The sequence below is a fragment of the Oncorhynchus masou genome, chromosome 8, assembly GCF_036934945.1.
Source record: "Oncorhynchus masou masou isolate Uvic2021 chromosome 8, UVic_Omas_1.1, whole genome shotgun sequence".
Classification (NCBI taxonomy): domain Eukaryota; kingdom Metazoa; phylum Chordata; class Actinopteri; order Salmoniformes; family Salmonidae; genus Oncorhynchus; species Oncorhynchus masou.
The window spans coordinates 21,424,395-21,437,543 of NC_088219.1; the positions used below are offsets into that span (position 1 = coordinate 21,424,395).

General features: G+C 43.9%; 1 protein-coding gene across 1 annotated transcript; it reads left to right on the forward strand.

Moving 5' to 3' along the window:
* Positions 1 to 2,516: 2,516 nt before the first annotated feature.
* LOC135544388 (RING finger protein 208-like) lies at positions 2,517 to 11,695 on the forward strand. Its single transcript, XM_064971954.1, has 2 exons — positions 2,517 to 3,425; positions 9,427 to 11,695. Exon 2 carries the CDS (start codon positions 10,542 to 10,544, stop codon positions 11,358 to 11,360), a length of 819 nt encoding a protein of 272 aa, XP_064828026.1. The 5' UTR covers positions 2,517 to 3,425; positions 9,427 to 10,541; the 3' UTR covers positions 11,361 to 11,695.
* Positions 11,696 to 13,149: the final 1,454 nt, after the last annotated feature.

Sequence of the window (13,149 nt, forward strand, 5' to 3'; positions counted from 1 at the left end):
TAACGAATTGCAAAAATCACTGAAGCTGGAGACTTATATCTCCCTCACTAACTTCAAGCATCAGCTGTCAGAGCAGCTTACCGATCACTGTACCTGTACACAGCCCATCTATAAATAGCACACCGAACTACCTCATCCCCATATTGTAATTTTTTTCTTCTCTTTTGCACCTCAGTATCTCTACTTGTACATCATCATCTGCATATCTATCACTCCAGTGTTAATGCTAAATTGTAATTGTTTCGCCTCTATGGCCTATTTATTGCCTTACCTCCCTAATCGTACTACATTTTCACACACTGTACATAGATTTTTCTATTGTGTTATTGACTGTATGGTTGTTTATCCCATGTGTAACTCTGTGTTGTTGTTTTTGTCGCACTGCTTTGCTTAATCTTGGCCTGGTCGCAGTTGTAAATGAGAACTTGCTCTCAACTGGCCTACCTGGTTAAATAAAGGTTAAATATGTTTTTTTATTTGGCCACAACTTCAAGGGGGTGCTGGAGAACTAAAGACAAGGGTGCCAGTAATTTTGACTCCTATCTTCTTGAATAAAAAAAAATATTACTTGTTAATAATGTAGGGGGCAGGATTTTGATGTCCAAATGAAATGGCCTATTTCTCAGGCCCATAATCTAGAATATGCATTAGGATAGATTAGGATAGAGAACACTCTAAAGTTTCGAAAACTGTCAAAATATTGTCTGTGCGTATAATGCAGATATTGATAACTGATATTGCAGGCGAAAACCTGAGGAAAATCCTACCCGGAGGTGCTGTTTTTCCTGAAAGCTCTCTGTTCCATTGCCTGCCTTCGCTCCATTTAAAGGGATATAAACCAGATTACTTTTCCTATGGCTTCCCCATGGTGTGAACAGTCTTTAGACATAGTTTCAGGCTTTTTTTGAAAAATGAAAGACAAAGATCACATCGCGTCATTGTATGGCTGGGTGCCAGCAGCGTTTTGCATGCGCAACAGCTTGGAGCAGACATTTCTCTCTCTCTCCTATTGAAGAAGCTTACAGTCCCGGTTGAAATATTATCAATTATATATTGTAAAAACAACCTGAGGATGGATTATAAAAAAACGTTTGACATGTTTCTACAAACTTTACGGATACTATTTGGAATTTTCGTCTGCGATGTCGTGACCGCTCGAGCCTGTAGATTTCTGAACATAACGTGCCAAACAAATGGAGGTATTTTGGATATAAAAATAATCTTTATGGAACAAAAGGAACATTTATTGTGTAACTGGGAGTCTCGTGAGTGCAAACATCCGAAGATCATCAAAGGTTGGGCGATTCATTTTATTGCTTTTCTGACTTTCGTGACCAATCTACTTGGCTGCTAGCTGTTTGTAATGTTTTGTCTACCGAGAGAGATGTCCTTACATAAATGCTTGGTATGCTTTCGCCGAAAAGCTTTTTTGAAATATGACACACCAGGTGGATTACCAACAAGTTTAGCTGTGTTTTGCTATATTGCACTTGTGATTTCATGAAAATTAAATATATTTTGTAATTTAATTTGAATTTGGCGCTCTGCAATTCAGCAGATGTTGACGAAAATGATCCCGCTAACGGGATGGGTGCATCAAGAGGCCTTAAACAAAATATGATTCTTTAAGCAATTATATTAGTATAAAATAATAATAAATAAAAAAATGAGCAGACAACAGAGATCAGTATGTGTTATTTATTTAATATAGTCTTCTTTGCTCCTCTTTATCAAGGTTGCCAATCATTTTGACTACATCATACATTATTATCTCTATTTCTCTACAGCTTATGTTGTGTCATAACTCTTTAGTTTTTTTTACATCATAACAACAAAATGATGGTATCTTAATGTTTGTGTAGAAAGACATAGATAATCCTCTTTCACAGCCAAAATATAAAGAATCAAGCAACTTTAATGACATGTTCTCTCAATGTGTGCCTTATATGAAAGCACAATTATTCTTTTTACTTCACGTGTGTTGTGTTAAATATGAGGAATTTGTTTTGTGCGATAGCTTACATAAGATATTCTACATTTGAATGAATTTGTTTTTCAATTTCAGATGTGCTGAACTCTGCAGATTAAATCTATTTGTTAGCAGCTTCCTGTATTTCCTGTGTGCCTGTCCTGTGCCGGAGAATGTGTGGTGTGTGTTTGATGGATTCATATTGTATATGGAGTATGATTCATATGATATCTGCACATAGCCTTTGTCTTTCAGTAGGTTGTGTGGGTGAGTGAATGAGTGTGTGTGTGTGTGTGTGTGTGTGCAGGGGAGAAGGGGGTGGGTTTTGTCAGGGCCCACATTGGCTAAAATATGTTCACTGGCGACTAGAAAACGTGATCCGGCTTGCAGAGGCACTGCAGCGGAGACTGCAGAGAGAAAAGCAGGGAGGGAGGGGGAGAGAGAGAGAGAGAGAGAGAGAGAGAGAGAGAGAGAGAGAGAGAGAGAGAGAGAGAGAGAGAGAGAGAGAGAGAGAGAGAGAGAGAGAGAGAGAGAGAGAGAGGAGAGAGAGAGAGAGAGAGAGAGGGAGGGACATATAAGTTACATACGGTGAGAGAGACGTAAACATAGTATCCGTGAGCCCGTGTGTGTGAGTGTATGCACAGAGGCACATTGACAGAAGCTGAGAAGGAGAACGGGAGCACAGACGGCACTGAGGGAAAGACAACAACAGAGGAGAATAAAATAAGAAAGGAAGGAAGAAAGACAGCAGTAAATACCTGAAGACCCGAGGCTCCTTATGAGACCAAATAGGAAGATAGAAAGAGAGAAACAAAGAAGAGAGGAGGAGAGGAAGATACTTAGAGAGACATCACAGGAGCTCAAGTAATTACACAACCTCTTTGGCTGACTGACAGACCGAGAGAAAGGAGGAGGGATGGAGAGAGAGCCGTTAGCAACCGCTGGGCCACACCACAGAGGAAAGGGAGAAAGGGAGGGAGAGTGAAGGACGAAGGGAACAGAGGAGGAGAAGAAGAGGAGGAGGGCTCCACCACCAGCCTCTGTCCTCCATCACTGTTGCTGAAGGAAGGAGTGACGCACCCACCCTCTGACAGCTCAGGCTCCATCTTACCTTCCCTTCTTTCATCTTTACCTTCCTCCCTCCACCTCTATCATCTATCCTCTCAGGGTCTCAGACAGGAATGAGCACCTTGTCTCCTTTGCTCCTCTCCTCCTCTTCTTCCTCCTCCTCCTCCCTTATGGCAAAACATTCTCTGTTCTGCTTTCAGATGCATGGGCCATTACATGCACAGTGAAGCTCTACCCTGTAACAAGACTACTGTCATTTCACAACACAGGACAGACAGTATATTCAGGACAGTAATCTCCAAAAGCAGCAACACACAGCAAGAAGCAGGCTTGGCAAGGTGGTTGGAGAACTGGAAGGACCATATGACAGGACTGACCAGCAACACAGGTAAAAGGATTGATCTAGGATCCATCAATGTGTGAGTGTACACTGAGGGAGGTCTGTGCATGATGTTTGTGTCTGTGCATGTGCATATTTTTTATTGCGGTTTGTGCATTTCATGTTGGTTGAGAGTGTCGTTGCATCACAAGGGCACATGCACGGGCTTAGACATACAAATACACACCCGCTATGCACACGCACACAACTGGTGGGGGGTCATATTCAGTCTACAGATATTCCATTGTGTGTTGACTGCAGGGGAAAGGGTGTCTTTGGGGTATCTCAGATCTCTCTGGAGAGTGATGGGAGAGAGAGGGGAGTAAGGGGACCTGTCTGGAACTTCCTGTTGTGTAGCAGTCAGCAGCACTGAGGGATCTCCATATTGACCATGCACTGGGCTGGCGCTGCTGACTGCAGTCAGAGTGCTGAGCTGCGTACTGCTGCCATGCTGCGATTGCATAACTGCTGCTGGTGCACCACTCCCACACGCTGCTGCCGCGCCAAACCTGCTCCTTCCTTACTTACTAACTGAGCCACCAAACCAAGCTCCCCAGATACACAATGCAGCCTCCATTACTCAGCTCATACTCATCTCTGTTACTTGTCTCCCTCTCCATCCTTATTACAGCAACAGTGTCGGTCTGCATCTCCCTGAGCTGAGACAGAGCTGCCGCAAAACTCTATTTGCTCAATAAATATGGCCACTGGAATATTGATTGACCATATGTTGCTCTACACGTCAATCATAAATCCTTCATGCGGCTGTGTGTCAGGAGGGCATAGCCGCAGGAAGTAGGAGTGCTGCACCTGATAAATCAATATTTATACAGTGCCAGTCAAAGGTTTGGACACACCTACTCATTCAAGGGCTTTTCTCTATTTTTTTTTACGATTTTCTACATTGTAAAAAAATAGTAAAGACATCAAAACAATGAAACAACACATGGAATCATGTAGTAACCAAAAAAGTGTTAAACAAATCAAAATATATTTTATATTTGAGATTCTTCAAAGGAGCCACTCATTGCCTTGATGACAACTTTGCACACTCTTGGCTTTCTCTCAACCAGCTTTACCTGGAATGATTTTCCAACAGTCTTGAAGGAGTTCCCACATATGCTGAGCATTTGTTATCTGCTTTTCCTTCACTCTGCGGTCCAACTCATCCCAAACCATCTCAATTGGGATGAGGTCGGGTGATTGTGGAGGCCAGGTCATCTGATGCAGCACACTATCACTCTCCTTCTTAGTCAAATAGCCCTTACACAGTCTGGATGTGTGTTTTGGGTCATTGTCCTGTTGAAAACCAATTGATAGTCCCACTCAGCGCTATTCGAGATGGGATGGCTCATCGCTGCAGAAAGCTGTGGTAGCGATGCTGGTTAAGTGTACCTTGGATTCTAAATAAAATCACGGACAGTGTCACCAGCAAAACCCCCCCACACCATCATACCTACTCCTCCATTCTTAACGGTGGGAACCACACATGCGGAGATCATCCGTTCACCTACTCTGCATCTCACAAAGACACAGCGGTTGGAACCAAAAATCTCAAATTTGGACCAAAGGACAGATTTCCACAGGTCTGATGTCCATTGCTCGTGTTTCTTGGTCCAAGCAAGTCTCTACTTCTTATTGGTGTCCTTTAGTAGTGATTTCTTTTCAGCAATTCGACCATGAAAGCCTGATTCACCCAGTTTCCGCTGAAAAGTTGATGTTGTAAAGCATTTTTTTTGGCCTGCAATTTCTGAGGCTGGCAATTCAAATGAACTTATCCTCTGCAGCAGAGGTAACTCTGGGTCTTCCTTTCCTGTGGTGAAAGACAGTTCCATCATAGCGCTTGATGGGTTTTGTGACTGCACTTGAAGAAACTTTCAAAGCTTCAGACTGACTGACCTTCATGTCTTAAAGTAATGATGGAATTATGTTTCTCTTTGCTTATTTGAGCTGTTCTTGCAATAATATGGACTTGGTCTTTTACCAAATAGGAGTATCTTCTGTATACCACCCCTACCTTGTCACAACACAACTGATTGGCTCAAACACATTAAGATGGAAATAAATTCCAAAAATGAACAAGGCACACCTGTTAATTGAAATGCATTCCAGGTGACTACCTTGAAGCTGGTTGAGAGAATGCCAAGTCTGTGCAAAGCTGTCATCAAGGCAAAGGGTGGCTACTTTGAAGAATCTAAAATATATTTAGATTTTTCGGTTACGACATGATTCCATATGTGTTATTTCATAGTTATGATGTCTTCACTATTATCCTACAATGTAGAAAATAGTAAAAATAAAGATAAACCCTTGAAAGAACAGGCGTCCATCTTTTGAGTATTACTATATATAATAATGTATATGTAATAATAGTAATGACCACCCCCCCTCCGTCGACAGCTCAAAACATCTTCCCGCGGCCATGCAGGAGGATCTATTATTGATCTGCTGGAGTTGACACTGTCGAGTTCTGACAGACAGAGAGACAGAGAGACAGAGAGACAGAGAGACAGAGAGACAGAGAGACAGAGAGACAGAGAGACAGAGAGAGAGAGAGAGAGCAAATAGTCATCATCAACATGATATAGGTTTATACTAATCAACAACGGCATATGCAGTAAAGCAATGCTTTATGGAATTCACAGTCAATTTAAATGCAACATTTTACTCAGATGTGCATCAGTCAACAGAGATAAATCTGGGGATTTGTCCACAGCGAGCTCTAAGGTCATCATACCATTTACATAATCATAATACATCATAACCCCCACAGGGTAGAGCAGAGATATGCTGATGCCTTTATCAGCAAGACAGACCTGTGGACGCTAAACAGAACATAGCCAGCATTATCTGTGTAGTAGTGCTGTGTGTGTTATAGGGGAACAGGCACCATTCAACCAGTTATTTTGCCCAGTCCAGTTCAGGTCACCTGGCTGAGGGTGAGGCATGTGTTATGGAGATGCAGAGGTACAGTAGAGGATAGAGGCAGGGACAGCCAGCTGATAGTGTCTGACTCATTCTGAACATGGTACCCTTCTCCTGCTCTCTTCACCACACAAGTGGAATATATCAAGGAGGTCGTGTGAGGGAGACAGCTGGACTGAGCAGTGCGTGTGTGTGTGTGTGTGTGGAGGCAAATGGGGGGAGGAGGAACGGGGGAGTGGAAGATGGTAGTAATGTTCAGTCTGTTCAGTCTGTTTTGTTGTTGTTGTGGTAACGTGCGCATTAGATGTGAATAACACAGTGTATTTATAGTCCTGCATCTTTAATGCGTCCAGAAGTAGTCTGGCATATTAGCGTTTAATAGCATTTTTGCACACATGTTTGTCTGTCAATTCAATGTGCGTATCCTGGAATATCATGGGTGGTGTTTGTGAGGGGGGGGGGGTGTACAGAATAAAGGTGAAAATGCTATTGGTGTTCTGTGTGTGTGTGTTAGGGTATGTGTACTTACGTAGGAATGTATGTATTGTGCGTGTTGGTTGAAAGAGATGCGTGTTGTTTGCTGAGATGACCTGTCAGATCTCTCCTCTAGCTTGAGCTCTGCTATCTCCTTCTCTCCTTTTTCTCCCTTGTTTGTTTTTGCTGACAGGAACAAATATGCAGCACATGATTTTATTAGTTTAATTCTTGGGTGGGCGGACTGACTAGCTGACTGTACTGGGCTGGGCTGGGCCGGCCTGAGGCAGCCAGCCAGCCAGACAGAGGGCCTTGGTATCTTAACAACATAGGCCTGACTGACTGATGTAGGGCTGGTACAGTTATAACCCCCCTCTATGCGTGTTAATACTGAGTCTGGTTCTGAGATGAGCCTCTTACATAATTCTATCCCAAGGTACTAACGTCGCACCTCAGCACGAGGCCTCCTTCCTCATCAGCTTCCATTTATATATCACTGTCGCCAAATGAGATGTTAATTTTAGATGATTCATTTTCAAGGCTGTGATGCAGTGAGGCTCCTTGGGCAGCTGGCCTGAATGTTTCGGGTCCAGTACCTCAATCATAAGACAGCTCCCTCTGACTGACCTGTTATAAACAATATCAAAGCGACTTACAGTCATGCGTACATTTTACATATGGGCTCCCGAGTGGCGCAGGGGTCTAAAGCACTGCATCTCAGTGCTAGAGGCGTCACTACAGACCCTGGTTTGATTCCAGGATGTATCACAGCCGGCCGTGATTGAGATCCCATAGGGTGGCACACAATTGGCAAAAAAAAAATATATATATATGGATGGTCTTTGGAGTTGAACACACTACCATGGTGTTTCAATTACCAGGCTCTACCACCTGAGCTACAAAGGACCATATGATTATACATACATACATCAGGTGTGTTGTTTGTGTCTGCAACCATGAGAGCAGGCTGGTGTGTGGGGGTGTGGCTGGATGAATGGACACTGAAGGGAATTATTGAATACTATTCTGCCTCAATTATAAAACATATGCCCTGAACACAAATTGACTTGAATTAGCTACATATCATAAAGTGATAATACGTGGTCGGGAAACGTGTTGTATGGCACATATTGGCCTTGCCCTGGCAGATGCTAGTGTGAAATGGAGTGAGAGCATGCATGGCTGTGTACAGTGTGTGGGTTTGTGAACGAATGTGTGTGAGAGAGAAAGGGCGAGAAAGCTGTTATTTAAGAAGAAGCATTGCGGCACTGCAGTGCCGGTGGAACGCTTTGAGAGAAATTGTGAGTGACACTGGCAAACGGCCCTCTCTGTCACTGAATGGGGTCAGATACAAGAGCACAATCAGACACAACAGAATGTTTTCATCAGCGAGATACAGGAGAATTTACACCTGCCTGCTCAGCATCGATGCTCTATTGGAACACGGTGGGGTAGTGTAGGTGATGTTTTAAGTGTCTGTATGGGAATGTGAATATGGGGAGAGAGAAAATAGAGAGTGTGTTTGTGTGTTAGGGTTTGAGGGTTAATTCGCTAGGGTATTTCCGCCTGTAAAGGTATAGCTCTTTCACTCTGTGTGAACCTTCAGAGGAGGTTGGGGGCAGGAAACCACAGTGAAAGATAAAGACACCATAAATAGAAACCTGGACCAATGTTGCACTCCCTTTTATTCTCTCTCACTCTCTCTCTCCTTCTCGCAGCATGTAGGTCAACTCCCTCGCTCTCCTTCCATCTCCCTGCATCACATCTACTGAGAGCCTTGTGTGGAAGAGAAAATATGTGTAATTTTCCTCCATTGTTGTGTTGACTTGGAAACAGACATACTACTACAAACAATCGTACATTTACGCCACCTACATAATGCACATTACCACTCGAAATGAAACCTACTCACACACTGATGATTGCCAATTGTTTTGCTCATTTGCCTCTGACCAAACATGAAACCTTTTCATGTGTCATATAGTAGGAGGATAATAAGGGTAGACAGGATGCTAGAGGCATGAGGAGAGCAGAAACACAGACTCATAATTCTTTCAGAAAACTAGCGTTCTATAACCCCAGTATACTTTAACAAATAGAGCATCTTCTCTAAAGTTAAGGATTTCAAAGGAGGGTGTTCTATTCTTAATATTTCTTAAAATAGAGAGAGTATCCACATCTGTCCACATCCATCATACAGTATTGCAATAACGGGGTGGCAGGGTAGCCTAGTGGTTAGAGCGTTGGACTAGTAACCGGAAGGTTGCAAGTTCAAATCCCCAAGCTGACAAGGTACAAATCTGTTGTTCTGCCCCTGAACAGGCAGTTAACCCACTGTTCCTAGGCCATCATTGAAAATAAGAATTGGTTCTTAACTGACTTGCCTAGTTAAATAAAAGTAAAAAAAAACATATGTTAACAATTACACATAGTCATAAGGTTTTGTCATATTTTTAAAATGTATAATTGCATTCATTTTGCTGGACCCGAGGAAGAGTATCTGCTACCTTGGCAGCAGTTAATGGGGATCCATAATAAATACAAATAGCAGATTAATGTGTGATTTACTTTGATGGATGGTGCTTAATCAAACTCTCCTCTCCTTCCTCAGGTAACTGAGCCAAAGAGGATAACAGTCACACCATCTGACAGTCTGAGGTCACTGCTGTCACTCTGAACCTCTGAGGGACAGACACACAGACCGTGACGAAGAAAGGACCTCCCTGGAGACCTTTATCTGCCCACTAGTGGGAGCACCCCTTCACTCCCTCCTTAGAGAAATTCAGGAAGGGTGTGTTTAAGGGCAGGGGAGTCATTCCAAGAGCCTTCCATTGTCTCTGATACACCTCCCAAAAAATAACTCTGCCTTATGAGACCACAACCAAGGGGGTCAAAGGTTACAAAACCATATTCAACCAAAAGCACAGGCAGAGAGAGGAAGAGAGGAGGTTCTAGTCTGAGTGTATACAGGTTGTTCACACACACATTCACACACTGGGCTGTTCCACAGCCTCAGCTAGAAACAGAAACAAAGTGCTGGTTTCAGCAGCAACCACCGAGAAACAAGCCAGCCCCAAGCCCAGTTTGCGTCAGTTTCCCTGACAAGCCACAGGATGCTGTGAGACAGTAGACTGAACTACTACTGAACAGCCCCTGCTGCTTGAGCTCTACATTTTGAGAGAGTAGAATTCTTCACAACCCTGTAGTGTTATGTGAGCATCTATATATATGTACATATAATATTATTTATTGGTGTTATCACTGAAAACATATCATTTGTGCTGATGTGTTGAGACCTGTCTGTTGTTCTGCTGCTATTGTGGTTGAATATTCAGTACATATCTTTATTGTATATCTAAGACTGCACAGAGTAGTTTTAAGCAGATTAACTACCAGGCACAGGACTGTTATCCCTGTCTATCAGTAGTGTTGTTAGAGGACAGTATTTCTGTCTAATAGGGACGTCTTCTTCACTGCTCCAGGTTAGAGGGCTTTGGCTTTAGTCCTCAGTCCTTCTGTCCCACATAAAGACTCAGGGTAACAGCACAACAGACGTGGGAAAAATGGACAGAATCATACGTCCCCACGTCCCCTCTAATGGCTGACTTTGACACACCCAGGTCACTTCAGAGCCCCGACCTACTCCCAGCCCAAGCCAGGGGCATCGCCCGCTAAACCAGCCATAGCACCCTCTCTTAAAAAAAGACAGACACCCAAATACGCTTAATGTCCATGTCCTGCCTCAGGCGACAGCCTGTGACCATCCCCATGGATACCGTCAAGATCATCCAGTCAGAGAAGTTCCCCCGGGAATGCCCGGTGCCTGTCACCCAACCTCGCTTTGCCCCTCCCCCACGGGTGGCATGGGACGGAGGGGGAGAGGGAGAGATCATAGTCAATCAGGCATGCAGTGACCTAGCCCTGGACATGACCTGCAGGGATCTTGCAATGGAGGTGACCTGCACTAACCTGGCCCCCACCAGACCCATGGTCTCATCTCCCCCAGCCCCCATGGGCCGCAAGGAGAGCTACCTGGCCCAGCGCAAAGCCAGCTCCACAGAGATCTGCTACCACCAGTTCCACTACAAGATGGAGGATGTCATAGTCAACCAGTACGTGCTGCGTTCTTCTTCAACGTCCTCCTCCACCTCCTCTTCCTCCTCGGGTCCCGTAATGCCCTGTGAACCCCTAGACTGCCCCACCTGCGGCCACACCTACAACTTTACTGGCAAGCGTCCTCGCATCCTCTCCTGCCTACACTCGGTATGTGAGGAGTGCCTGCAGATCCTCTACGAGTCCTGCCCCAAGTACAAGTTCATCTCGTGCCCCACATGCAGGCGTGAGACGGTGCTGTTCACAGACTATGGGCTGGCTGCCCTGGCCATTAACACCAGCATCCTGAGCCGGCTGCCCTCTGACCCCAACGGCCCGGTGCAGTGGGGAGGGGAGGCCGACCGGAGTTGCTACCAGACGGTGCGCCAGTACTGCCAGTCAGCCTGCACCTGCCAGATCGCCAACCCCCTGTCCTCCTGTGGCATCATGTAGAGACCTAGGCAGGGGCCAAACTGGCATGACTTAGCCCTGCCTCTTCTCTTCCATCAACCCTCCTCCTCTCTATCTCGCATACACACAACCCCACACAGATGTATCTCTAGATTTAATATTACAGATGGATGCTGTCTGGGTCAAATAGATCGTGAAGGACACCGCTTGCAGATGAAAGCAAGGAAATGGCAAATAAATGTATTTTATGTATGAACTGTGAATCCTATTCCCCCTCTCTTGTTCGGATGTGTTTGTGTTGACATCTCTTTACATGGGAATGCTATAGGGGAGGCCTATCCCCTCAACGTAGGTAAATAAAAAAATACAAAAACACATTGCTGTTTGGTCTGAATTGGCTATGGATGTTCAGTCATTTATAGACAGGATGATAAAAAGTCAATGGTTGATGATTTAATATGTTTCTACATTTCTTTAAAGTCACACCATCTCTCTGCCTTGTGGTGCAGGGTGTAAAATCCCTATAGCTCAGTTCATCTGACTAACTCCTCTACATGGGATTAACAATGTATTGTTTACTGTCAACAATAAGCGCTACATTGTTAATCATCTGTATTTCTATTTGTATTTATTATGGATCCCCATTAGCTGCTGCCAAGACAGCAGCTACTTTTCCTGTGTTCCAGCAAAATTAAGGCACTTATACAGTTTTAAAAACATTACAATACATTCATTACAGAATTCACAACACACTAAGTGTGTGCCCTCAAGCCCATACTCCACTACCGCATATCTACAACACAAAATCCATGTGTTTGTGTGTCTAGTGCGTATGTATGCATGTGTCTGTGCCTATGTTTGTGTTGCTTCACAGTCCCTGCTGTTCCATAAGGTGTATTTTTATCTGTTTTTTCAATCTGATTAAACTGATAGCATCAGTTACCTGATGTGGAATAGAGTTCCATGTAGCCATGACTCTATGTAGTAATGTGCACCACCCATAGTCTGTTCTGGACTTTGGGACTGTGAAGAAACCTCTGGTGGCATGTCTTGTGGGGTATGCATGGGTGTCTGAGCTGTGTGCTAGTAGTTTAAACAGACACCTCGGTGCTTTCAACATGTCAAGTAGTGATATAGTCAATCTCTCCTCTACTATGATATTGTTATGCATATTATTGTTTGCTCTCTGTGTACATCCAAGGGCCAGCCGTGCAGCCCTGTTCTGAGCCAATTGCAATTTTCCTAAGCCCCTCTTTGTGGCACCTGACCACAGGTGCGACACAACTAGAGTCTGTAGGACCTGCCTTGTTGATAGAGCTGTTAAGAAGGTAGAGCAGCACTTTATTATGGACAGACTTCTCCCCATCTTAGCTACTGTTGAATCAATATGTTTGGACCATGACAGTTTACAATCCAGGGTTACTCCAAGCAGTTTAGTCACCTCAACTTCTCAAGCTCAATTTCCACATTATTTATGACAATATTTAGTTGAGATTTAGGGTTTAGTCAATGATTTGTCCCAAATACAATACTTTTAGTTTTTGAATATTTAGGACTAACTTATTTATTCCCACCCATTTTGAAACTAACTGCAGCCAGTGACATGTCTTTAGTAAAGATTGACAAAATTAAGGGGCCTAGACAGCTGCCCTGGGGAAAGGGAAAGAGGGATACCTAGTCAGTTGTACAACTGAATTCCTTCAACAAAAAACTCCTGATTCTAACTGGATTATGTTGGAGAGGCTTCCATTAAATAACACCCTCTGTGTTCTGTTAGACAGGTAACTATTTATCCACAATATAGCAGGGGGCGTAAAGCAATAACACATGC